This window comes from Ceratotherium simum, chromosome 11, assembly GCF_057802395.1.
Source record: "Ceratotherium simum simum isolate JZ-2026a chromosome 11, ASM5780239v1, whole genome shotgun sequence".
NCBI classification, from domain to species: Eukaryota; Metazoa; Chordata; class Mammalia; order Perissodactyla; family Rhinocerotidae; genus Ceratotherium; species Ceratotherium simum.
This window is the reverse complement of record NC_141910.1, coordinates 53,296,932-53,324,755: the sequence shown is the minus strand read 5'-3', so window position 1 is coordinate 53,324,755 and position 27,824 is coordinate 53,296,932. Positions and strand designations below refer to the sequence as shown.

The 27,824-nt window shown below is 41.1% G+C and overlaps 1 protein-coding gene across 1 annotated transcript; it reads left to right on the top strand.

Annotated features, from left to right (window-relative positions):
* Nucleotides 1-423: 423 nt before the first annotated feature.
* Nucleotides 424-27,692, top strand: SPATA31H1 (SPATA31 subfamily H member 1). Its single transcript, XM_087436985.1, is given in 9 exon segments — nt 424-567; nt 9,327-9,369; nt 10,001-10,055; nt 10,274-10,369; nt 10,802-20,394; nt 21,055-21,157; nt 21,821-22,176; nt 22,303-27,542; nt 27,544-27,692. Coding segments are annotated over 9 exon segments (15,726 nt in total). The 3' UTR covers nt 27,640-27,692.
* The last annotated feature ends 132 nt before the right edge of the window (nt 27,693-27,824 follow it).

The window sequence follows — 27,824 nt, the reverse complement described above, 5'->3', positions numbered from 1 at the left end:
TAGCTTTCTTAAGTGTACTTGACCCTGTATTCTAATTTGTGATTTGGAACATATGACACCATACCTGGACCTCTAGGGAATGACTGCCTCCAGAGAAGATGCTTATCGGGCACGATAGGCCGCTTGGAAGGCCTGCTTTTTTGAAACCTTGCCTCCATACTCTCTACTTTATGACAAGTTGTCCAGCCTGGTCCCAGAAGAGTTGTAAAGGAGCTCTTCCCAGAGCATTGGCTGTCAGAGCAGAGTGCATGGGCAGCTGCAGGAAGGAGCAGCAGATGGGTATGGTTCAGAGAAGAGACTCAAGCAGCATGCACATTGGCTGAACCCTGTCAGGTTTACCTTGAAATGCCCATTGTGATGTCATATGGAGTCAAAGCCTTGAGGGAGAAAACTGTTTGGCCGAGAGGGGCATGGGGTTGAGTAATGGCGCCAATTTGGGGGCTGGCAATCCCACTGCCACCATATGTCAGTCTTCCACTATTATGTGGTTTCCTTGTGTGGGGTCTTTGGGTACTGTTTTCTGGGAAACAGAGCAGGGAGCAGGTGGCAGCCAAGAAAGACTCAGAGGTATGTGATGTAACACTCCCTTAAAACTCACTTCTCCCTGCCCCTGCAGCCATAGAAACTCTTACATCCTGGGCCATGGGAGGAATTGGATGGGTGGGAGAGGGGAGTTAAGATAGTGCCTATAGATATGTTCCTATAAGTCACTCTCAATCCTTTTCCCTTCAATTCATTTCAACAAACTTTGAGAAACTATTATATATGGCAGTGTACTAGACATTGAGAAAGACTAAAACGCCATCCCTTCTAGGAGCTCGAGGTGAAGTGGGGGAGACAGTCAGATATTTACATAACCCAAGGAAAGAGAAAGTGATAAGAGTCAACAGAGGTATAAACATTGCTAAAGAGATGGGAGGTAAAGAAAGTATTTTGAACTAGGGGGATCTCTAAAATGCCTTCTGGGAGAGCTCAGGTTTGAGTTGTGCCTCAGAGCAAGGATAGGAATTTGAAGGTGGATAGAGTGGGGGGAAGAGAGTAGTGGAAGACTTTCCAGATGGAAGGAATAGATTGGGAAAAAGCATGGGAAGCAGAACAGTGTTGGATGTATTTGAGGAGAGGTGAAGGCACCTATCTGGATGGAGTATAGAAGTGTAGAGAACTCAGTGAGAGAAAAGCATGGAAAATGGATAGAGGTCACATTGTAGAGGGCTTTGAATGCTAGGCTGAATACTTTGTGTAAATATTATTCTGTATGTAATTGAAAGACATCAAATATATATATAGTTTTTTGTGAGGAAGATCAGCCCTCAGCTAACATCCGTGCTAATCTTCTTTTTGCTGAGGAAGACCAGCTCTGAGCTAACATCCATTGCCAATCCTCCTCCTTTTTTTTTCCCCAGAGCCCCAGTAGATAGTTGTACGTCATAGTTGCACATCCTTCTAATTGCTGTATGTGGGACACGGCCTCAGCATGGCCGGAGAAGTGGTGCGTCTGTGCATGCCCAGGATCCGAACCCGGGCCGCCAGTAGCGGAGCGGGCGCACTTAACGGCCAAGCCACGGGGCCGGCCCCAACAGCGACGATTTTAAAGCCAGATAAAAATGTGCTTAGATCTGTGCTTTAGAGCAGTGCTTCTCAAAGTTTAATATGCATATGAATCACCTGGGGGTCTTGTTAAAAAGCAGATTCTGATTCAGTAGGTGCAGGGTAGGGATTGAGATTCTGCATCTCTAATAATCTCCCAGGTGATGCTACTGCTGTTGGACTAAGAACCACACTTTGAAAGTGAGGCTTTAAATGACTCCAGTAAGTGTATATGGTAGTTCTCTGGTGTAGCTAAGCCAATAGAAGGCTATGTTAGCGACTTAGTGGGAAGGAGGGAAAAGGAAATGAAAGAATCAGAGCAGTAAGGTGGAAAAGAAGACATGGATTCATTCCCCAGATGTTTATCACCCACCACCACCACCACCATGTGCAAGGCACTCCTCTAGGCACTATGGATACAGCAGTAAATGGAAGAGACAAAAATCTCTGCCCTCAAGGATGTGAAAGAGGAGGCGGGTACTGTGGTGAAAGTTTAGATGTGGAAAGTGAGGCAGAAAGAGAGGGAAGGGACTGAGTCTTTTTTTTCCTGAGTAAATCCCAAACACAAAGAGTTAATTATAAACATTATCATCATTTTCCTTTGAGGACTGTATTCATCCTTGTGCCTAACACACTGCCTAGCATATAGTAAGTACTCCATATAGGTTTGTGAAATGAATGACTTCTAATTTTAACCCTGAATGACTGACAAAATGATGACATTTTAAACAACATAGGAAACATTAGACGGCAGAAGTTTTGAGTGTGGTAGGAGACAGAAAATGAACTATTACATTTGAAGTGCTTATAAAATGTATGTGGAGATTCATCAAGCAGCTCAAATTAATGGTTTAGATCTGTGCTGTCCAATCTAGTATCCACTGCCCACATGCAGGGGTTTAAATTTAAATTAATCAAAATTAAATAAAATTTAAAATTCAGTTCCTTAATTGCACTACCTACATTTCGAGTGCTCATATAAGGCTAGAGGCCACAGCATATTTGACAGAGCAGATATAGAATATTTCCATCATCATAGAAAATTCTATTGGACAGCACTAGCCTGGACTCTAGATCTTGGAAATAGATATGGCTATCGATATATGCGGCCACAAAGTCCTTCAATTTTTTTCTCAGAAACATCTCTCAAATGCAGCAGTCCAGAATCAGTGTCATTGGCTTAACTAGGACTTCATCTCTTAACTATTTAGTCTCCTAACTGGTCTCCTACAAACTTCTCCCAGCCTAGAGCATCAACTCTGGCTCTACAAAAAACCCCACAACACTCACAAAACCTCCCAAAGCTGACTGTGTTACTATGCTAAAAGTAACTAAACAAAATCTCTCAGCATCCCACTGCCGGCAGCAGCATTTCCCAACCTTTTTTGACACTCAAACTTCTTTCACTGTCAAAATTTGTCAACTCCCTTAAGAATTTAAAAATAATTTTGTCCTTTTTTCATAATATATGATAAGTGATTTTAAGTAAATAATATTTCATTTTACAATGGCATGTTTTTTAAGATAGCAAAGTTCATTTTAATATCATCTTTAAGAGTAAGTGACAAATGTCCACTTTTTCCGTGTAACAAGTGATGCATGATGTTTGACTTTAAATTAACTGTAACAGGTATGGATTGTTCCATAACACTTAGGTGTAAGAAATGGCAAATTTGTCTACATGAAATATAATACTAGTTTAAGCCTCCTATCACCTAGGTTGGCAAAAAGTCCAGTATGTTTTTCCTCCTCAATCTTTATGTTGTATAAAAACTCTGGAGTTGTGCAGTTAATCCAGAATAGCAGAGGGCCAGGTCCTTAAGCCATGGGAATAGCTATTACTTTTCTTCTTTGCCATCAGAAGGCAAAAGCTGTGGCTCAACTCCTGTGTGCCAAGCTTGGTTACAGAGATCTTTGCTAAGGCCCCCAGTCTACTATATCTCAGCTCTTAACACCAGGAGGGCTAAATTCCCTCTGGCTCAGGGCCTCACTACCCGGTGTACCTGCAGCTTCAGTGTTGTTTCCGAGTTTCTGGGAGCCAGCTTCCCTCTCCTCTCAACCCTGGAAGAACCCAATACTAAACCTCAGGTGCAACTCAAGTCAAAATCCTCCACAGGTCTAGTCTTACAGGAGGATTGTCTCTTAGTTTCCTGCCAATTTTTTCAGCAGCAAAACTCCCTACTGCAGATTAGGAGAACCAAGACCGTAAGAACAAAGGCCTGGCTACTTTCTTTGGTGAGGGGAACTATTAGTTTCTTTTTCAGAAGGATGCAGCAATAAAAACAAAGTATAGTGTAAGTTACTCAATAAATCACTCTGCTACATAAAATAATTAATAAAATTTCTTACTACATATTTATGTAAGAAAAACCTTTTTTGCCAACAAATATACTTTTTATTCAGGGACAATTATATACAGTAAAATGCACAGATATTAAGTGTACAGTTTGATGCACTTTGATAGATTTATATACCCATTATCTAACACAACACTGCCATAATCCTGGAAAGTTCCCTCCTGTCCTTTCCTAGTCTGTCCTCCTACTCAGAGGCAGCCTCTATTCTGATTTCTGTCATCATGGATTAGTTTTGCCTATTCTTGAACCTTGTAAAAATAGAGTCACACAGTATATATTCTTCTGTGTCAGGCTTCTTTTGATGAGCACAATGTTTTCGAGATTCATGCATGTTGTCGAAAATAAATTTTAAAGTGACATTATATCATGCTTGTTAGTTTGGGGACCCAATGTATATTGAAATGTAAAATGAAATTTAACTACCTGTTGTGGCATAAGTAGAAAAAAATTTGCTTTCATGACCCAGTGGCTGGAACTCTTGCACATTGCATTTTAAAAAGTCAGTTGTTTATTTTTATAATTAAAAAAAGTTATACCTATATTATGAGATAAAGAAGGTTTCAGGATGTTATTGCAAATAACACATTGTTGATGTGGAATCCAGTTTCCAATAGGAGAGGAACTGCTTGGCCCTCTGGTATGTATGTTTAATTTTGGTAGATGATGCCAGTTTTCTAAAGTGATTATACAATTTATACTTCCATAAGTAGAGTATGAGAGTTCTAGTTTCTCCACATTCTTGCCCACACCTGACGTTGTCCGTCTTTTTTATTTTAGTCGCTCTGGTGAGTATGTTTTGTGTTGCATTATGGTTTTAATGTACATTTATTTCCCTGATGACTAATGATACTGAGCAACTTGTGTTTACTGGCCATTTGGAAATCCTCTTTTGTGAACTGCCTGCTCAGTTCTTTTGTCCATTTGTAATGATTGGGTGGTCAGTCTTTTACTTATGGATTTTTAGGAATTCTTTAAATATTATGGATATGACTCTTTTGCCAGATAAAGGTATTAAAAATAAATTCTCCCACTCTGTGGCTTACCTTTTCACTCACAATGGTGTGTTAATGAAGTTCTTAATTTTAATGAAATCCAATTTGTCAATTTTTGCTTTTGTGGTTAGTGCTTTTTTTGTTTGTTTCCAATGTAAGAAAGCTTTACCTACTCTCAGGCCATTATGATACTCTTCTATGTTTCTTCAGGAAAACTTTTTTTTCTTTCACATTTAGATCTATGATCCATCTCTAACTACTTTTTATGTATGGTGTGAGGTAGGGATCAGAGTTCTTTTTTTTTCCCCCCATATAGATATCCAATTCTTCCAGTAGGTCAGAGACTAGGGTGAGATGAGTGAGGTACCCGCCTTGGGCACAAAATTTAAGGGACACCAAAAAACTTACTAATCAAGATGATATTTAATGTACTATTATTAAAAAATCAAAATAAATGTGGAAAATCTATAATGAACAAGATATCGAAATTTTAAATCTGATCCGGTACTTGTATGACTCTGCCTTACTACCTCACCCTAATGCTAGGCCTTTCTTCCAGCACCATTTATTGAAAAGACCATAAATTTTCTCATTGAATTGTGCTGGTGACCCTGTCATAACTCAGGTAAATGTATATGTTTGGATCTATTTCAGGACTCTCTATTCTGTTACATTGGTCTATTTGTCTGTCCTTGCACCAATACTCACTGTCTTTATTAATGTAGTAAGTCTTGAAATTTGGTTGTGTAGATTTTCCAACTTTGATCCTCTTCAAAATTGTTTTAGCTATTGTAGGTCCTTGGCATTTCCATATAAATTTTTGAATCATGCTGTTAATTGTCACACAAACACATGCAGGATTTTGATTGGAATTGCACTGAATTTGTAGTTCAGATTGAGGATAATTGACATCCTAAAAATAATGAGTCTTCTGATCTATGAATATATTTGTCTCTGCATTTATTTAGGCCTTCTTAATTTCTTTCAATAATATTTAGTTTTCAATAAAGAGGGTTTTTTGAAGCTATAGAAAATGATTTTTTCATTTTTATTAGAGAAATTTTCAAACAAATCAAAAGCACATAGAAGCATATAATGAATCTTCATGAATCCATCACCTAGCTTCAACTCACTTACCAATTATTTTGAAGCAAATCTCAGATAATATAATTTCATTCATAAATAAATATGTATATCTAAAAGATAAAGACTCTTTACAAAGAAAGTACTTAATTGCAATACCATTATTACACCTAAAAATTTAACAATAATTCTTTAATACCATCAAATATCCATCAATATTTCAAATTCCAATTGTCCCATAAATGATAGAAATTATTATTCATAGTCTGTTTGTTTGACTGAAGATCTAAATAAGGTCCACATATTGAGATTGGTTGGTGTGCTTCTTAAGTCCCTTCTAATTTGTAGATTCTCCACCTCCATTTCTTTCTTTTTTTCTTCCCATTTATGTGTTGAAGAAATGGATCATTTGTCCTCTAGAATTTGGCAGGCAGGATTTTGCTGATTAAATGTTGACATTTAACATGTTCCATTGTCTTTGTATTTCCTGTAAATGGGGAAATTGGATTTAAGACTTATCAGAGTTAAGTTTGTTTTTTGGGGGGGAAGATTATTTTATAGGTGATGATGACCATTAGGAGGCACATATGGTCTGATTTGGTGTGATATTTTAAATGTCATTTTCTAAATGATGCTGATACTTGGAAATAAAATAGATTTTTCTATATTGACCTTTTACCTGGAGACTTTGCTAAATTTGCTTATTGATCCTAAAAATTTATCTATAGATGCTTTTCAAAAAGCATATTGTGATATTCTATGCAATCATATTGTCTGCAAATGATAATTTTATTTCTTCCTTTCCAGTCCTTATGCCTTTTATTTCTTTCTCTTGCTGTATTGCACTGACTAGGACTTCCAGTCCAACGTTCAATAGAAGTGGTGATAGTGCAGATCTTTATCTTTTTTTTTAGGAGAGGAAAGTTTTCATTCACTCATCATTTATATTTAATGTTTGCTATATGGTTTTTGTAAATATTCTGTATCAGATTAAGTAAATTGTCTTTTATTTCTAGTTTGCTAAGAATTTTAGCATGAATGCATGTTGAATTTTGTTAAATGCTTTTTCTGCCTCTATTGAGATGTTCATATGGGTTTTCTCATTTATGGTATTAATATGCTAAAGTATAATGAATTTTTTAAATATTAAACTAACCATGAATTCCTGGAATAAATATAACATGTTTGTGATGTTGTTCATGATCCTTTTTATATATTGTTGGATTAAGTTTGCCTTTGCCTTAGAGGCATTATCAGCCCAGGACCCCTTTTATTTTCAGTTTGAGGGTTCCTGGCTACACAGTGAGTATAAATTAGTATTCCAAACCAGTATGAGGATAGACTCTTAGAATTCTCAGAGAATCCCCCACCCAGAGCTCTCAAACTTCCTTGTCGGTGGGCAGAATTTTTTTTTTAGCCACTTTTTTACTGAGTGTGTAACAATTTGAGAATCCTGGCTTTTTTTCATGGGGTATCAATTCCAAATACCCACTTCACTTGGGCCTTGTCTTTGTCCCTACCTAGCTGTTATCCCAAGTCCCTTAGTGACTGACACTGCAGATGACCTAGGGCATTGAAGTATCAGCTGACTTTCCACTCTTTCTTTTTCAGTTTTCCCCTTATTTTTGTTTTTTTGTTTTTTTTTTTTTTTAAAGATTTTATTTATTTTATTTTTTCCCCCCAAAGCCCCAGTAGATAGTTGTATGTCATAGCTGCACATCCTTCTAGTTGCTGCACGTGGGACTCGGCCTCAGGATGGACGGAGAAGTGGTGCCTCGATGCGCACCCGGGATCCGAACCCGGGCCACCAGCATTGCAGCGCGCGCACTTTAACCACCAAGCCACAGGGCCGGCCCTCCCCTTATTTTTGGCCAGGAGATTTCCCTTATTCTCTTGAGAGGAGCTAAATTCCACTTTTAAAAGAATGTTTGTTGTATTTTATTCAGGATTTTCAAGTGTTTTTTAGTGAGAGGTTATTTAGGTCTGTGATATGTAGAGATCATTTTGAGATAAATATATAGAAAGACCATTTGTAAGTATATTAATTTGTATTTCAGTATCAATTTTCCCTTTGCTTGTTGGCTTTAATCAATAGCCCATGATGGACATTAATTAAATAATATATGACAAAGCATAAAATCAATTTTTTTTTTTTGAGGAAGATCAGCCCTGAGCTAACATCCATGCCAATCCTCCTCTTTTTTTTGCTGAGGAAGACCAGCTCTGAGCTAACATCTATTGCCAATCCTCCTCCTTTTTGTCCCCCAAAGCCCCAGTAGATAGTTGTATGTCATAGTTGCACATCCTTCTGGTTGCTGTATGTGGGACGCGGCCTCAACATGGCCGGAGAAGCGGTGGTCGGTGCCCGCCCGGGATCCGAACCCAGGCCGCCAGTAGCGGAGCACGCGCACTTAACCGCTAAGCCACGGGGCCGGCCCTAAAATCAATTTGAAACTGTCTAAAAGTCAAAACTACCACTGCAGCTAGGAGTATTCAACTGAGTAATAAACTGAGTGACTGAATCATAAACACATTCCTGAATCCCCAGTAATTGTTGTGTAGGCTCTTGTAATACACTCTTCAAAACCGATGTCCTGATTTAAATGGAAGAAATAAAAAATCATTTTACTTGAAATTGTAACAAATGTAATTTCTACCTTTAAAATGACCCAGAACACCCTTGCAAAAAACCCAGGAGTTTACTAGCTACTGGTTGGGAAATTCTGACCTATAGGATAAAATAAAAATTCCACGGTTTGGCATAATCTGGCTTCCACCTACCTTTTCAGCTTCATCTCTCACTACTTAGCAAAAATGCACCTGACAATCATGACTTTCTAATCTTGGTGATGTTTCCTCTTGCCTGGAATACTCTTTCTTCACATAAAAACCTTCTGCTGATTCTTCAAACTCGAGTACAAATGGCAACTTCCTGATTAATTCTTCTCTTCTGTCCCAGGCAGTTGATCACTGTCCTCTTTATTCCCTAACACTTATATTTCTGTTATAGCCTATACCACATGGTAGTGTAACTTACCTCGTTAGACATCTGTTTTTCTACTAGTGTAAGTTCTTAGAATACAGGGATCATATTTATCTTTGTAGTCTCACCACCCTATACAATACCTACAACTTAGTAAGTACCTAATAAACGATTCATGAATATATGAATGAGGTGGTAATTGTTGCTGTGGTTATGGATGCCAACAGTATTAATAGTTGTGTTTATAGGATGAAATGTGCTGTCAATAAACTCTCTAACCTAGAACATTACCTGATTTTATTTTTTCTTTTTGTGCCTCTCCAGACTTCAAAGCAGCATAAATTGAAAAAGATCCAGAAATTTACAGGTCAGAAAGACCCTATTCTTTATTCTTCACCTCAAGGCTAATGACAGATCAATTGTGGGTCTGCTTTAAGACTTGCCTTTAATAGCAGGGGGAAGGAGAGAGGTTGAAAAAGATTATGTAAATGCAAGAAATGTGCCTTTTCTTTCTAGCATCTCCACTTCCAAAGAGATGTAAACAGCTCCATAATTCTTTCTACACTTCCTTTCCTAATCTCCTTTTGTGCAAAGCTCAAAGTATCAGGAAAGAACTTGGTGAGATTGGAGAATGAAGAAGGGGTAACTACTAAGAGTTTGATGCGGGACGTTTCAGTACCTTTTTTCCCCTACCACAAACACTAGATGGACTGCTTTGGAGGAAAAGAAATGTATTATGACCTCTGTTTCCCCCACTCCAACTCCCTGCTACCATGATTATTCCTGCTGTTTCCAATGGTTTACATCTATTATATGGTGAAGGCAGCTAGTTAGTTAAAAAAAACTGGAGACCCAGGTTAAGTCTGAGCTGTTCCACTAGTTAGATTTATGATCTTAGGCATGACTTCACCATTGCATCCTGATTTGCAAGATAAGGGGGTTGAACTAGGTGATGTCAATAGTCATGATGCTAATAGATTCTTCACCCCTACACCCAGCTCTTCAGTGTGAAGAAAATCTCAGGATGGGTTGCATTGACTCTAACCTGACATGGTAAGTCAAATCGATCTTCACTGTGTCTATTCTTTCTCTCTTCAGCCTATCCTACTGATAAACTCTGTAAAAGTTAGGAATAAGATACCTGGGACTCTGTTTTACTTCCCTCACAATGATAGCTGTCTCCTTTCTACGTTAAGTCTCTCTTCTTGTTGGTTTCCTTTCCAGTATTTTAATATTACTTCAATTACACTGACATACTCTGTTGCATTCAGCTTTTCAGGACTCCCTGTGAGATGGGCCCAGGAATACATACTCTGGTCAATGGACAGGAGTTTTCAACACATCTTCCAATACCTGGAAAGTGCGAGGTCAGGAAATGTATTTTCTGGGTGGGGATTGAAGGTTGTAGAGCACTAATGAGGGAGGAAGGAGGGAAATGAAGGAGGGAATGAGGGAGAGACTGAAGGAGGGAGGAAGAGGGAGAGGAAGAAGAGAGTGAGTGAGTGAGTGAGTTAGTTAGTTTTGGCAGTGGGAGAAAGTTCTAGGTTCAAAAGAAATTTAAGAACCACTGGTCTATGGATCATTTCTGATTGGAATGAGGACAGGTGCCTCCCTTTGTGCCAGTGGAAGAAGTTCTTTCCATAAGTAATTGATGTTGGGGAAAGCAATCTTTTGTTGTTGTTGTTGTTGTTGTTTCCCCTCAGGCCAAAATATTTTACATTTGAATTGGCCATTATCTTTCCCTTTTCCTACATTTTCCTGCTTCAAAGCAAATGGAAACTTTTCTCTTTATTTCTTAGATCAAGGCTTATGGAATCGTGTTTGCCTGAATCAGAGGATATGATTTCTTCTTCTACTTCCTCTGTTTTTGTGGCTCAGGAACCTGCTCTACCCTGTTGTGACTGTAAGAAGGCAAAACATTCTACTGACCATAGCATCTCTTCTGGATCATCATGCAACAACTCCAGGTTGTCTCACCTTGCTGCTTTTTCTGAAAGAACAACCTGGCAATTCCGGAGACATAGTTTACCTATTTTCCCCAAAAGGCAACCTTCGGTGTTCAGGAACCTAGGCACATCTCTGCCTCCTTTTCAGCTCTCAGAGCTTAGGAAATCAAAACTTTTTCAGAATTTGGCAACTCTTTCACCCTTAAGACCTCAAAGCTCTTTTATCAACTCTGTTTTTGAATCCTCAAATCTCTGCAAACAACAAGAGAAAACAAAAGATGAGAGAAGGAGCAAGAGTCATTTGACATCAGATCATGGGCCAAATTCTATTTTCAAGGAGAGACCACGATTCCCAGGGTGGGCTCCAGTCCGGCTCTCACCTTTGGCTAGGTGGGAGTTAGAGGGACATATGGCTTGGAAGGTTTGTACTTTGCGGGAACAAACAGTGCCTCTGCCTGTGAGGGAATCATGGGCAATGTTGAATTATTTAATTGAGGTACAAGGAGGAGTCCCTGAACCAGAGAAACCGCAAATCCAGTTATCTATGCCCATTCATCAAAGCGCTGAGCAAAATATCAACAATAAATCCCCAGACCTTCCATCATTTCAGCTTCATGTGAACGTTGGAGTGGAATCTGGATTAAATAGAACAGAAACAAAAATTTCACAGTCACTTATCCCAGGTAAGCAGTCACAACCTGAGGATGGCCCCCAAATCCTTGGATCCAGGCCCTTAGTTATATCAATGGGCACTCCACCTCCCAAAAGTTTAGGAGTTGACATAATTCAAAAGGAAACCACTTTACTGCAAAAGGACCCAAAACATGTGCTAGAGCTTAGTATAGAGCAGAGGGTCATAGGTCTTCCAGAAAAAAGGGTACAGCAGCATAAGACCCAAGTGACTAATGTGGAGTTAACCCCAAGGCTACCATATCAAGTCACAGATAACATAAAGGTAACTCCATTGGCATTACTTCAAGTCATGGATTCAATGGGGATGATCCCAGAATCACATACAGAAGTGATAGAATCTATGGGTTCATTCCCACGGCCACCAAATGAAGTTGTGAAACCAGTGGAATCCATGGAAACAGTGAGTGTAAGCCCCAAACCATCATATCAAGTTATTGAATCAGTGGAGGTAACCCCAATGCCACAGCATCAAGTTATAGAATCAGAGAAGATGACCTCAGGACCGCTGAATCAAGTCACAGATAATGTGAAGGTAACTCCTGCAGCATTGCTTGAAGTCATGGATTCTATGGGGATGATTAAAAAATCACATCCACACATCATAGAGTCAGTGGGAATGAACCCGAGGCCACAATATCAAGTCATGGACTCACTGAAAATGAAGACATTGTTGGGCCATCAAGTCATACAACCAGGAAAGACAAGTCCAAGGCCACAACATGCAGTCATGGAAACTAAGACCCCAGGGCCACAGTATAAAGTTATGCAATCAGTGGGCACAACCTCAAGGTCACAAAGTCAAGTCATAGAACCATTGAAGATTACTCCAGGGCCATTACATCAAAACACAAAATCATTGGAAATGATCTCCAGGCCATTGCATCAAGTCATCGATTACATGGAAGTAACTCCAGTGGCACTATTACAAGCTATGGATTTCATGGGAATAGTTACACCAGCACATGTTACAGAATCTGGGAGTTTGACCCCAGATTCACAGTCTCAGATTGCAAATTTGACCCCAAGGGCAACTCAACCAGATGGTTTGATTTCTTCTAGCTCACCTACTACTATTGGTCCACCTGGAGTTGTAGAATCTGTGGGCTTACCTCCAAAGACATCACCTAAAGTCATGGAATCAGTAGGGATGATTCCAATGCCATCACATAAATCCATACATTCTCTAAAGGTAACCCCAATAGCACTAGCGTCATCCATGGGAATGATCACAGCACCACAGTCACAGGTTGTAGAAACTCAGGATTTGACCCCAGGGCCAATATCTCAAGTCAAAGAATCTCTGGAGTTGTTGACTCCTGGGTCATGGATTCAAATGCTAGACTCTGTAGGGATGACCCCACAACTACATCATCAAGGCACAGAATCTATGGCATTAACCCCTGGGCCACCTCATCAAGTCATGGGATCTTCAAGGTTGACCCCATGGCATCAAATCCTGGAATATTCAGAGATGAGCCCAAGGCAAAGTCATCAAGTTATAGAAACTATGGGGTTGACCTCTGACACATGGCTACAAATGAAGAAATCTGTAGAGTTGACACCGTCACATCATCAAATAATGGAATCTTTAGAGACAATCCCAAGGTCACTGGGTCAAGGTACAGAATCTATGGGAATGACCCAAAGGCCACCGCATCAAGTCAAAGAATCTGCAATAATGACTACTACATCACTGCTTCAAGGTGTGAAATGTATGGGGGCAAAGCCAATGCCACAATGTAAGGTTATGGAGTCTATGAAGTTATCCCCAAGATTGCAAAATATAAAATCTGAGAAACTGAGCTTGGGACCAGAATTACAGAGTGTAAAATCTGTAGATATAATCACAGGTTCAATCCCAGAAATGGTAAAATATGGACAGCTGATCTCAACTGTAAACTCTGTAGAACTGGCCCCAGAACTTCAACTGCAGAGTGTAAAATCCAGTGAGTTGGCCCCCATACCACAGCTGCAAAGTGGGAAATCTGTGCAGTCAGCCCCAGGGTCTCAGCTTCAAGGTGTGACATCTATCCAATTAACCCTAGGACCACAAAAACAAAGTGAAAAATCTGCTGAGTTAGCCCCAGCATCACAGTTGCACAGTAAGAAATCTATAGATTTGACCCCTAGTTCACAGTCGCAAGGTATGGAATATGTTCATTTGGCCCTACCACCAGAGTTTCCATGTATAAAAACTGTGGATTTGACCCTAAGACCACTACAGGAAGATATGAAATCTGTAGAGTTGGCCCCAAAGCCATGGTTACAAGATAAAAGATCTTTAAAAGTACTGGAGATAGCCCCAGTACTATTGCTTAAAGATGTGAAAACTCCCCAAATAGAATGTAGGAGGTTAATCCCTGAGACACAGGTAGAAGGCATACAATATAAGGAGCTGATCCCAGGGGCACACATTCAAGTAGTAAAATCTGTAGAGTTGAACCCCAAACCAAATCATCAAGGCACAGAACCTGAAAGATTGACCCCATGGCATCACGCTTCAGAATCTTTAGGGATGATCTCAGAGCCAGGATATCAAGAAGCAGAAGCAAAGTTGACCTCTGACACTTGTTATCAGGTGAAAGAATCTGTGGGGTTGGTACAATCATCTTTAGGATATACCCCAGGGCCATTGAGCCAAGCTTCAGAATCTATGCAGATGAACTCAATGTCATTCCAAGGTACTCTTGAGACAATGCTCCAAAGTGTAAAAGCCATGGGGGAGACTCCAGTGTCACAACACACAATACAAGAATCTCTGGAGTTGGTACCAGGATCAGAGATGCAAGGTATGAAATCAGAGATGTTGAACCCAGATTCCCAGCGTATGAAGTCTGTTCATCTGAATCTAGGACCATATTCAGAAATTATGAACTATGAGGAAGTGATATCAGAACCACAATTTCAAAGTGTGAAATCTGTGCCATTGACCTCAGAACCACAGCCCAAAAGTATAAAATCTGAGGAGTTGACTGTAGGGCCATTAATGCATGATAATAAATTTGTGAATTTAACTGCCCCACTGGAAGAATCTAGGAGGTTAATTCTTGAGTCACCGTTACTACATGTTGAATCAAGGAAACTGACTATGGAACCACATTTACAAGTAATGAAACCTGTGGGTCTACCTTGCAGACCAAGGCATCAAGACACGGCACCTGCAGAGTTAGCTTCTGAGATCTGGCCACAAGAGGAGGAATTTGTGAAGCTGATCCCACAGCAAGTCGTGGAAACTGCTGGGATGATGCCCAGGCCACGTTTTCAAAAATTGTTAGAGATGACTCCAGAGCTAGGCTACCAAGACATGGACGCTGTGAGGCTGACTTCTGAGGATTCGCTCCAAGGGGCATTAACACAAAAACCAACAGGTCAAGTTATAGAATCGGCAAAAATGACTCTAAGACCCCATCTTCAAGTTACTGAGTTGTCAGAGATACCCCTAAGGTCAGAATATGAAAACACAGAAACTGTGGGGTTGGCATTGTTTCAAGTTGCAAACCTCCAGGAGGCAATGCCAGTACCACCATATTCAGAAAAAGGATCTCTGGAGTTGACTTTAGGACCAGGGATGCCATATGAGAAATCAGAGCCACTACTGCAAAATTTGAAATCTGTGAAGTTAACCTCTGAGTCATCCCCATTAGCGGTAGGATCTAAACAGTTTATTACAGGACCAAAACCACATATTACGGAGTTGACGTCAGAGCCACAGCTCTGGGGAGTAAAGTCCAGGCAGTTGGATCCAGAGCCACAGTTACAAGATGTGAAATATGTTAATTCAATCCAACAGTCAACTACTACTGGAGTGGTAGAATCTGAGAAGCTGATACAAGAGCCAGTGCTACAAAGTATAATATCAGAGGAATTGGCTAAGGGGGCACAGCTCCAAGGTGTGAAATTGACCCTAGGGCCACAGTCACAAAGTGTCAGATTTTCAAAGTTATCTCCAGGCCTGCTACTTCAAGGAGAAAAACCTGAAGATTTAATCTCAGAGTCCCCACATCATGGTGTGAAATCTGATGAATTGACCCCAGCTTCCCCAATGCAAGAAATCAAATTGTTAGATTTTATTCCAGGGCCAAAGCATCAAAGTGTTATATCTGTACAGCTGACTCCAGAACCACAACCTCAAGATATGTTATTTGTGAACGTAAACTCAGGACCATGCTTGCAAGATGTCAGATTTTCTGATTTGACCCCAGAACCAAAGCATCAAGATTTGAAACATGTGCAGTTTATACAAGGAACACAGCTTCAAGATATAAAGTCTGCAGGGTTTGTAACAGAATCATCTTTGCAGTTAAGCCAAGGGCTCCCAGTTGAAAATATGAAATCTGTTCTGTCTGTAGAAGGATCACAGTTTCATAGCATGAAATCTGTGAAACTGACCTCAGAACTACAATTTCAAGGTATGAAGTCTGAGGAACTGAACCTAGGACCAAGGCAGCAAGATGTCAAACCTTCTGAATTGACTTCAGGACCAAAGATTCAAGGTGTCAAATTTGGGGAACAAACCCCAGGATCAATGTTTCATGGTGTAAATTCTGTGGAGATGACTCCAGAGTTAGGGCTTCAAGATTCTAAATTAGCAAAGATGTCTCCAGAGCTTCAAGGTATGAAACAGATGGGGCTTAACCCAGGGCCATGGCTACAAGATGTGAAATTTTGTGATCTGACATCAGGAACTCAACTTCAAGGTGTGACATCTTCGGAGTTAAACTCAGGGCCACAACTACAATGTGTGAAATTTTTTGAGTTGACCCCAGAGCCAAAGATGCAAGAAGTAAAATCTATGGAGTTGACCCTAGGACTTGAGCAGCAAGGGGGTAAGCCTGAAATGTTAGTACCAGAGCTACCGTTTCAAGGTATAAAATGTGTAGCGGTAGACCAAATGTCAAGCTTTGAAGGGGACATTTCTGATAAATTAGTCTCAGAGCTACAAATACCAGATGTAAAATCTATGGAGTTGACTCTGGGGCTACAGTTGCCAAGTGTAAATGATTCTGAGTTGACCAGAAGACCCCAGTTACAAAGTATGAAATTTTCTGAATTGATCCAGGGACCACAGTTGCAAGATGTAAAATCTGTGGAGTGGAACCCAACCTCAAAACTTTTTGGTTTAAAGTCTGAGGCACTAACCCTAGAACCACAGCTGGAAGATATGAGATCTACAGACATACCCCCAGGGTCACATTTGGGAGGTATGAAATCTATGCAATTAACACCAAAGCCACAACTGGGAGATGTCAAATCTACGGTGTTAACCCCTGGGCCACAGGTGGGAGGTGTGAAACTGATAGAGCAGACCCCCGGCTCAAAACTTCAAGGTTTAAAATCTGAGTTGTTGATCTCAGAGTCTGAGTTAGAAGACGTGAAATCTGTGGCCTCAACTCAAAGACAGTGTCTAAGAGGTATGAAATCTATGTTGCTATCCCCAAGTCCACAACTGGAAGATGTGAAATCTATGAAGATAACATCAGGTCCACAGATAGAAGATGTCAAATCTGTGAAAATCACCCCAGATTCCAAGCATCAAGGTGTGAAATCTGTTGAATTGACTCCGCATTCAAGAATTCAAGAATTTAAAAGTGTGGAGTTGGTCCCAAGAACACAACTGCAAGATGTGAAAGCTGTGGAATTGAAACTTGGACCAAAGATACAAGGTGATAATTCTGTGCCTTTTGCAGCTGAGCCATTGCTCCAAGGGCCTCAATTGCAAGGTGTGAAACCTGAGCAACTGACTTCAGAGCCACAAATGCAAGATACAAAATTTATAGAGATTACCCCACGTTTAAAGCTTCAAAGTTTAAAATCTGTAGAGGAGGCTCCAGATCCAGAGCTGCAATGTGTAAAATTTGTGAAGTTGACCCCAAGGCCAAACAAGCAGGTAGTTAAATCTGTGAATGTAACCAGAAGACAAAAGTTTCAAGGAGTAAAATCTGTGGATTTAGCCCCAAGGCAAAAGTTTCAAGGGATGGCACTTGTGAATTTAACTCCTGGACCAGAACAGGATGGTGAGATATCTGTAATCTCACCAGAGCAGCAATGCGTGAATTCACAGCAGTTGAAGAAAGGGTCTAAATCAGAAGATGGGATGTCTTTGGGATTAATTCCAGAGTTAAAATCTAAAGGTGAAAAATTAGTAGACCTCAACTTTGAGTTACACTTAAAAGGTATGAAATCATTTGAATTGACTCCAGAATCAAATATTCAAGGTGTAAAACCTAAAGAGTTTGAACTTAAATCACAGTTGCAAAGCATAAAATCCCCCAAGTTGACCCCAGGATCACTGTTGCACCAAATGAAAACCTTAGAGTCAACTTCAGAGCCACAGCTTCAAGGTGTGAAAACTGTTGAGTTAAAACAAGAGCCAAAGCTTGAAAGTATGAGATGTGTTCAGTGGATACCAGGGCCTGAGTTGCAGGGTGTGAAATCTGTAGGATTAAATCTTAGGTCACAATCTCAAGGTGGCAAATCTGCAGAGTTGAAATCTTCAATACAGTTAAGAGATGTGAAGTCATCTGAATTGACTCTAGGGCCAAAAATTCAAGGTACAACATATATGGAGTTCAACCTCAGGCCACAGTTGCAGAGTGTGAAAACCCCTGAGTTGCCCCCAGGATCACAGCTGCAGAAAGGGAAATTTTTGGTGTCAACCTCAGAGCCACAGCTTCAAGGTGTGAAAACTGTGGAGTTAAACCAACAGCCACAGCTTGGAAGTATGAAATCTGTTCAGTGGATACCTGTACCAGAGTGTCAAGGCATGAAACCTCTGCTAAATCTTGGGTTACAATCTCAATGTGTTGAACCAGCAGAGTTGAAATCTTTGATACAGTTAAGAGATATGAAGTCATCCACATTAACTCCAAGGCCAAAGCTCCAAGGTATACAATCTTTGGCATCACCCCAGGAGCATCAGCCTCAAGGTTTCGATTTGAAACCTTGTCTTCAGTTTAGAAGTATGAAATCATGTGACCTGACTTCAAGGTCAAAGCTCTGTGATATAAAATCTCTGATGTTCAAATCTAGGCTTCACTTGCATGATGGGAAATCTCCTAAGTTGACCCCAGGAACACAGCTTCAAGGTGCAAAGTCTCTAGTGCTTACACAAGAACTACAGCTTCCTGAGGTGAAATCTGGGGTATTAGGCCAAGGGTCACAATTACAAAGTGATAAAACTATAGAGTTGAACTCCCCACTACACTTGAAAAATATGAAGTCATCTGAGTTGACTCCTCAGACAAAGCTTCAAGGTGTGGAATCCGAGGATTTCAACTCGGAACCATTGCAAGGTCTAAAATCTTCTAAGTTGCCACCTGAGACAAAGTCCCAAGATATGAAATTTACTGAGTTAAACCCCAGCTCACATGTGCAAGGTATAACATTTTCTAAATTGACCTTAGGGACAAATATTCAAGGCGTCAAATCTACAGATTTCAACCCTGGGCCATTGTTTCAAAATGTCAAGTCTTCTGAAGGAACCTCAAAGACAAAGCTTCAAGATGTAAAACATAAAGAATTCAGCCCCAGTACCCAGTTGCAAGGTGTGAAATCTTCTGAGTTGATACTTGGGACAAAGCTTCAAAAAGTGAAATCAGTGCAATTTAAGTCAGGCCCACAGTTGCAAGATATGAATTCTTCTAGGTTGATCATGGATATAAAGCTTCAAGACGTAAAATCTATGAATTCCAGGTCTGGACCATGCTTACAGGGTGTGAAATCTTCTGAAGTGATCTCAAGGGAAAAGCTTCAAGGTGTGACATCTGTAGAATTGAAATCTGGTTCAAAGTTACAAGATAAGAAATATTCCAATTTGACCCTGGGGAGGAACTTTCCAGGTGTGAAATCTGTAGAGTTGGACTCAGGCCCACAGTTACAAGATATGAAGTGTTCTGAGCTGATCATGGGTATAAAGCTTCAAGATGTAAAATCCATGGGGTTCAGTTCTAGACCACATTTTCAAGGTATAAAATCTTCTGAGGTGATCCCAGGGACAAAGCTTCAAGAAGTGAAATCAGTGTTCAACTCTGGACCACAGATACAAAGTAAAAAATCTTCTGAGTTGATTCAAGGGACAAAGCTTCAAGATGTGAAATCCTTACGGTTCAACCATAGTCCAAAGTTACAAGGTGGGAAATCTTCTAATTTAACCCAGAGGAGGAAGCTTCAAGGAGTGAAATCTATGGAATTTAACCCTGGACCACAGAGACAATGTGAGAAATATGATTTAACGCTAGAATGGAGGCCTCAAGATTTGAAATCTGTTGACTTAAAACCTGTTCCACACTTACCAGGTGTGACGTCTGCTGAGGTAACACCACAGACCAAGCTTCAAAGTGGAGAATCTGGGGAGTTCATCACGAGGCCAATGTGGCAAGACATGAAATCTTCTAAATTGACTCTAAGTACAAGGGTACAAAATGTGAAATCTTTGGAATTCAACTCAGCCCCACAGTTACAAGATAGGAAATTGTCTATGTTGACACCAGGGGCACACTTTCAAGGTGTGAAATCTATGGAATTCAACCCTGGGGCAAAGTTGCAAGGTGCGAAATCTTCTGAGTTGTGCCTAGGAACAAGGCTTCAAGGTATGCAGTCTTTAGAGTTCAATCCTGGGCCACAGTTGGAAGAGATAAAACCTGAGTTGAGAACAGAGATGAAGCTTCCAGATAAGCAATTTCTGGAATTCAACCAGGAACCTAAATTGCAAGGTGGGAAATCCTCTGAAGCAAATCCAGGGCTACAGCATCAGTGTATAGATTTTATGGCATTCAACACTGGGCCACACTTGCAAGGTGTAAAATCTTCTGAGTTGAATCCTGGGCCAGAGCTGCAAGGTATAAAATCTAAGGTGTCCTGCCTTGGGCCACATTTGCAAGGTGTGAATTCTTCTGCATGTATTTCAGAACCAAAACTTCAGTGTGTAAATTCTACTGGATGTAACCCTGGGCCATATTTTCAAAGTGGTAACTCTTCTGAGTTAACTTCAGTTTCAAAACTGCAAGGTAGGAAATCTTCTGAGTTGAATCCAGGGACAGACATTCAAAATGAGACACCTGTGGTGTTTAACCCTGGACCACACTGGCAGTGTTTGAAATCCGAATTGATGCCAGGGTCAAAGTTTCTAGGTGTAGCACCTCTGGAATGCAACCCGGGGCCACAGACACAGAGTGTAAGTTCTTCTGAGTTGAATCCAGAGCAAAAATTACAGTGTGTAAATTCTATGAAGTGCAAACTTGAACCACCCTTGCAAGTAAAATCTTTCGAGTTGACTTCAAGGACAAAATGTCAAGATATGGGCTCTGAGGTGAATCCAAGGACAGAGATTCAATGTGAGACATCTATGGTATTCAGCCAAGAACCACACTGGCAGTGTTTGAAATCTAAATTGATTCCAGGGTCAGAGTGTCCAGGTGTAGCACCTATGGACTACAACACTGGGCCACAGGTGCAGTGTGTAAATTCTTCTGAATTGAATCCAGGGCCAAAATTTCAATGTGTAGATTCTATGGAGTGCAAACTTGGACCACCTTTGCAAGGGATAAAATCTTTCGAGTTGACTTCAGGGACAAAATGTCAAGATATGGGCTCTGAGGTGAATCCAGGGACAGAGATTCAAAGTGAGACATTTATGGTATTCAACCATGGACCACATTTGCAATGTCTGAAATCTGAATTGATTCCAAGGTCAAAGTGTCCGGGTGTAGCACCTATGGACTGCAACCCTGGGCCACAGATGCAGTGTGTAGATTTTTCTGAGTTGAAGCCAGCGCCAAAATTTCAATGTGTAGATTCTATGGGGTGCAAACTTGGACCACCCTTGCAAGGTGTAAAATCTTTTAAATTGACTTCAGGGACAAAATGTCAAGGTACGAGATGTTCTAATTTGAATCCAGGGCCAGAACTTCAAGGTATAAAATCTGTTATGTTCAACCCTGTGCAACATTTACAGGATATAAAATGTGAATTGACTCCAAGGACAAAGTTTCAAGGTATAACATCAATGGAGTTCAACTGTGGCCCAGAGATGCAAGGTGTGAATTCTTCTGAGTTGAATTCAGGGTCAGAACTTCAATGCATAAATTCTATAAAGTTTAATCTGGGGCCACAGATGCAAGGCATGAAACCCTCTGAATTGAAGCTTGGCCCAGGATCTCAGGGTACAAAATCTATTTTGTTCAACCCTGGACTATATTTGCAAGGTGTAAAATCTTCTGAGTTAACCCCAGGGACAAAGTTTCCAGAAGTCCAATTTTTGGAGAACCACCTTGGGTCACAGCAACAAGATATACAATCTGCATTCACTTTGGGCCCTCAGAAAAATGGTGTGAAATCTGTGTTATTTTTACCAGAGCCACTGCTTGAAGATGTAAAATCTATGAAGATGAACAAAGAGCCATTGCTTTGTGGTGCAAATTCTGTGAAATTGATTTCAGGCTCTGAGCTACAGGACTTGAAATGTGAGGTGTTTGCACTAGAGCCATGTTTTCAAAAAGTGAAATCTGTGGAGTTAAATCCAGGGCCACATCCTCAAGGTATGAATTCTGAGGAGTTGCCCTCACACCTCAGACAGCATAGTGTAAGATCTGTGATGTTTGCACCAGAGCTGTGTTTTCAAGATGTGAAATCTCTGGAGTTGAAACCAGGGCCACAACCTCAAGATGTGAATTCTAAGAATTTGATTTCTTGCCCTAGGCAGAAATCTATGGTGTTTGTATCAGAGCCATGTTCTCAAGAAATGAAATCTGTGAAGTCAAACCTATGGCCACAACCTCAAAGTGTGAATTCTTTAGGGTTGTCATCATGCCTGAGGTCACAAGGTGTTAAATCTGAGGTCTTTGCACCAGAGCCATGTTTTCAAGATGTAAAATCTGTAGGGTTGACACCAGGATCCCAACACCAAGGTATGACTTGCCGAGAATTGACTTCAGGAAGGCAAGATGTGAAATCAGTAGTGTTGGCACCAGAACCAACTAAGATGTTCACATCAGGACCAATGTTGACTAGTGTCAAATTTTCAAATTTGTCTTCAGAATCACAGCAACAACGTGTGAAATCTATGGCGCTTACTCCAGAACCAAAGTTGCAAAGTATAAAACATGTGAAATTGTCTTCAGTGTCTCTGAAGCAAGATAGAAAATCTGTGGAGTTAGCACCAGGGTCAATGCTTCAAAGAGTGAAATTTGAGGAGCTAACTCCAAGAACAAGCTATCTAATCACTGACTCCTCTGAAATAATCCCTAGACCAGGACATCAGTTTGTAAAATATGCAGAGATGATCCCAAAGCCAAGGTATAAAGTCCCTAAATCTGTGAATTTGAATTCAATACCAATTTATCAAGTCACAGAATCTTCAGAAATGGCACAAAGGTTGGCATGTCAAGGCACAGAAAGTGTAGAGAAATCTGTAGGGTTGACCCCAAAGCCAATAGTTAAAGCCATGGAATCTTCAGGGATGCCTCTGGAGCTAGATCTTCAAGTACCAGAATTTGTTGATCTGACTCCAGTGCTAAGGGATCAAGGCTCAAAATCCTTAGAATTAACCCCAGAGAAAAGCTACCAAATCCCAGAAACTCTGGAGTTGTTCTCTCAGTCATGGCCTCAAGTTAAGGACTTGGGGGAGTTATATACAAGGTCACTACAGCAAGTTGTGGAATCTGAAGGGATGACCCCAGAGCCCAAGCATCACATTACAGAAACTATGGGGTTGACCTCTGAGGCAAGGCTGCAAAGGGAGGAATTCCTTGGAATGACCCCAATGCCAAAAAGTAAAGCAACTGGATATGCAGAGAGAACTCCAAGGCCCTATACTCAAGCCCTAGAATCTGTAGAGGTGATCTCTGAGGAAAGATTGCAAAGGGAAGATTCTGTAGCATTGATTACAAAGTCATTACATCATGTCCCAGAATTTTCAGAGATGACACCAGGGCTAGGATATCAAGTTCCTGAATCTGTGGAGTTGACTTCTGAGACAGTGCTGCAAGTGGAGGAACCTGTAGAACTGACTCCAAAGTCATGGCATCATATGGGATCTTCAGAGATAATATTAGGGTTAGGACATCAAATCTCAGAATCTGTGGGTTTGACCTCTAAGCAATGGCTTCAAAGGGAGGAATCTTTAAAGTTGCTCCCAAAGCGAATAAGTCAAGATGCAGGACATGTAGAATCTGTAGAGCTCACCTCTGAGATATGGCAACAAGGGGAGGGATCAATGGAACTAACACAGTCACAGAATCAAAGTATGAAATATTCAGAGATAGCCCCAAGACCACTGGGTCAAATTACAGAATTTACGAGGATTAGTCCAAAGCCACTAGATCAAGTCACAAAATCTACAAAGACAGACCTTCAAGTTACTCAATCAACAGGGGTAACCCCAGTAGCCCCCCCAAAAGTTGCTGAATCTGTGAAAGTGACTCCTGGGCCACCAATTCAAGTTGTGAAGTCTGTAACATTAACGCCAGGGCTAACCTCTCAAATGGTGGACTATGTTGAGTTGACACCAAAACTGCAAGATGTGAGACCTTCAGAGTTTACCTCAAGGCTATGGTTGCAAAATGTGAAATCTAAGAAATTAATCACAGAGCCAACACACCAAATTTTGGAAATAATGGAGTTGACAGGGTTTCAAATTGTAAAGACCATGTTAATCCCAGGGCCACCACTTCAAATTATAAAATCTGAGGAATTAGCACCAGGACCAATTCCTCAGGTTGTAGAACCAATACGAGTAGCCCTAGGATTGGGGCTTGAAGTAATGGAGTGTTTGGATTTACTCCCAAGGCCACATCTTCAAGAACTGGTAGAACCTGTAGAATTAACTCCAAGGCCAAATACTGAAGTGAAATCTGCAGAATTAACCTCACGGCCAACATCTCCATTCGAGGAACCTACAGTGTTGACTCATGAACAAAGATTTCAGGCTGTGAAATCTATTGGGATAAAAACAGGGCCTCTGCAAGTCATGGAATCTGAGGATTTGAATCTAGGACAAGTGTATCAGAATAGGGAATCTGAGAAGTTAATGTCAGGAGAAGAGTTACAAGTAGGAAATTATTTCTCCAGGTTTCTACACAACTCTTCAAACTCACTCATCTCAAGCTCTGTCAAAACAACATCTGATTTAGGAGGCCTTTGGGATTCTGAGATGCCAGAAGTATCAAGAGCCTTGGATATAAAAAACCTTGGGGCAGATATTTTGCTGCCTGAAGAGTCCTTTATAGACCCTGCTATGATACAATCTTCAACCCTTCCCTTGTCCCTTCATAATCAACCCTCTGATAAGATAGCTAACACTGTAGAAACCCCACATTCTGAGATCCCAGGAGTGGATGTCATATCTAAGGAGAAGACTAAGAGGAAGCAGGTGGAGGAGCTAGAGAATTCTCTCCAAGGCTTCTCCCAACATCCACCACAAAGCTGGAGATCACCATCTAGGACCTTCCAGGCAGGATCAAGGGCTCGAAGAGGCCTTGCCTGGTCTGTCCTGGGCAGACAACAGAATTTGTGGGAGAGTCACTCTTGGAGGCAGCGACTACCTAGAAAATATCTCTCCAATATGCTAATACTAGGGAATGTCTTGGGGACCACTATGGAAAGGAAGCTTTGTTCTCAAACATCTTTAACAGAAAAAACCATTGCAGATACCTGTCAGTCTATTCAGAATTTATTTGGGGTTCCAGCTAAACTGATGGAATTTTCCCAGAGTCTGCCAGAGAAGGGTCGAAGTACTATTTCTCGACCTTCAGTGGTCAAAAACTATATTCAAAGGCATACTTCATGCCTTGATCATAAGAAAAGAATGGCCTTAAGGATGTGGACACGTGGCTCCATGTCCTCTATAATACAGCAATACTCTGGGACTAGAGTGAGAATGAAGAAAACAAACTCAAAGCTCAGTGATATATCCCAGGAAGTCATTCAGCACATGCCTATTTCATGTACAAGGGACCAGTTTCCTGCCCCAGTGAAGTCAGAATCTTCCTTCAATATATTTTTCGCTAGGAAAGATCCTGTTCCAGGGGAAGAGAGTGAGAACTCACAGAGTGATTCACAGACAAGGATTTTTGAGTCCCAGCACTCCCTCAAGCCAAGTTATCTTTCCCAGGACAAGACTGACTTTTCAGAACAGTTCCAGCTGCTACAAGATCTGCAGCTAAAAATAGCAGCAAAAATGTTAAGGAGTCAAATACCTCCCAATGTACCTCCACCTCTAGCTTCAGGTCTGGTCCTAAAATACCCTATCTGCCTACAGTGTGGCAGATGTTCAGGATTTAACTGCTGTCATAAATTACAGGCCACTTTTGGGCCTTACCTTCTTATCTATCCACAGCTCCATCTTGTAAGCAATGCTGAAGGCCATGCAGAGATTAGATTCCATCTTGGCTTTAGGTTGCAAACTGGGAAAAGACCTCAGGTCTCAAAGTATCATAGAAAAGACAGACCCATCACACCAAGAAGTCCTATATCACCATCACTAAGGAAAGCTAAAATCTATGCTCGAGCCTCCAAGAGTCCTATTTCTACAATCGATTTCCAGTCTGGGTCTTCCCAGTCTCCAGCTCCTGTACAAGTCCACATCAGGCGAAGGCAATGTGGCAGCCCTGACCTAACAGGAAAGACAGAAATTAGAGAACTTGGGCACTATGAATTCACTCAAGTTCACTCTCTACCAGAGAGTGACTCTGAAAGCGATCAGGATGAAAAATGGGCTAAAGTGAGAACCAAAAAGACCCATGATTCAAAATATCCAATAAAAAGAATAACCAAGAGAGTTAGAACACCAAACACAAAGTTCTACACAAACAGTAGAACCATAATACAGAGTCCCTATAGGGAATTACCAGCCCAGTTAAGAAGGAAAAGGAATGGAGCATCTCAGACAACTACTGCCTCTCAGACAACTACTGCCTCTTTACAAAGACAACCTAAGAAACCCTCCCAACCCAAATTCATTCAATTGCTTTTTCAGGGCCTAAAGCAGGCATTCCAAACAGCACACAGAATTATGGCTTTTTTGGGGCAGAAACCTGAGGACAGGACAAGGCCAGACCATTTGTGGTCAAGCAAAAACTATCATCCAAAACAAAAAGTCAGAGACTATTGTTTATCAAAGGATATCAAAAGAGACAGGATGCCAGTTGTCAAGCTACAGCCAATAGACTCAGCCACTAAGCAGGAGAGCATGTTGTGGGGAGAAACAGACCTATTCAGATCAGCTCAACAACCGAAAAAAGATACCTCTTTCCAACACAGATCTATCCAACTGCCCAAGCCCATAGTTTCCCAAAGAAGTACCACTTTCATAACCACCTCGATCAGACAGCCTTTCGGTGCTGTTCAAAGTGACAGTAGCAGCAGAGCTAAGAGAAACTTCTACAGAAACGAAATCTCTAGCCAGGAGTCCAAGAACTCCAAAAGAGGAACCAGAGTTCGGGCCCAAGGGAGAATCCTACATGGTTCCCCCATGAAGAAAACCTCACATGGTCACCTTAAAGAGAAACCCACACACAAGGAACCAAACCATCACAGCTTCTATAGGGAAAGAACCCCATATAATTCCTCCGAAAGGAGCCAATGCAGGCCCTCTGACAGAACTTGTCGCAGTCTTTCTGGGAGGAGTCATCAGAGCCTCTCTGAGAGGAACTATCACCATCCCTCTGAGAGGAGCCATGGAAGTCCCTCTGAGAGGAGATGTCGCAGTCCCTCTGAAAGGACCAATCGCAGTATCTTTGAAAAAACCCGTCGCAGTCCTTCTGAGAGAAGACAGCACAGGCCCTCTGAGAGGAGTCGTCGCAGTCCTTCTGAGAGAAGACAGCACAGGCCCTCTGAGAGGAGTCGTCGCAGTCCTTCTGAGAGAAGACAGCACAGGCCCTCTGAGAGGAGTCGTCGCAGTCCTTCTGAAAAGATCGGACTCAAGTCATTCTGAGAAGAGCCGACACAGTCCCTCTGAGAGAATCCGTCACACTCCCCCTAAGACTCAAGCACAGCTCCCCTAGGGAGAGACTGAGACATAGTTTGTTTCAAGATTTCAGGAGTTACTCAAACATAAAAAAACCCCAAAGCAGGGCAAGTTTGGAGGCCTGAACTAGTATATGAGAAGAGACCCGCCCCCATTATTCATTGAGTTGCTCCAGTCTTCACCGAGCGCCCTTTCCTGGCTTCTTTCCCGCTCAGCCACTGC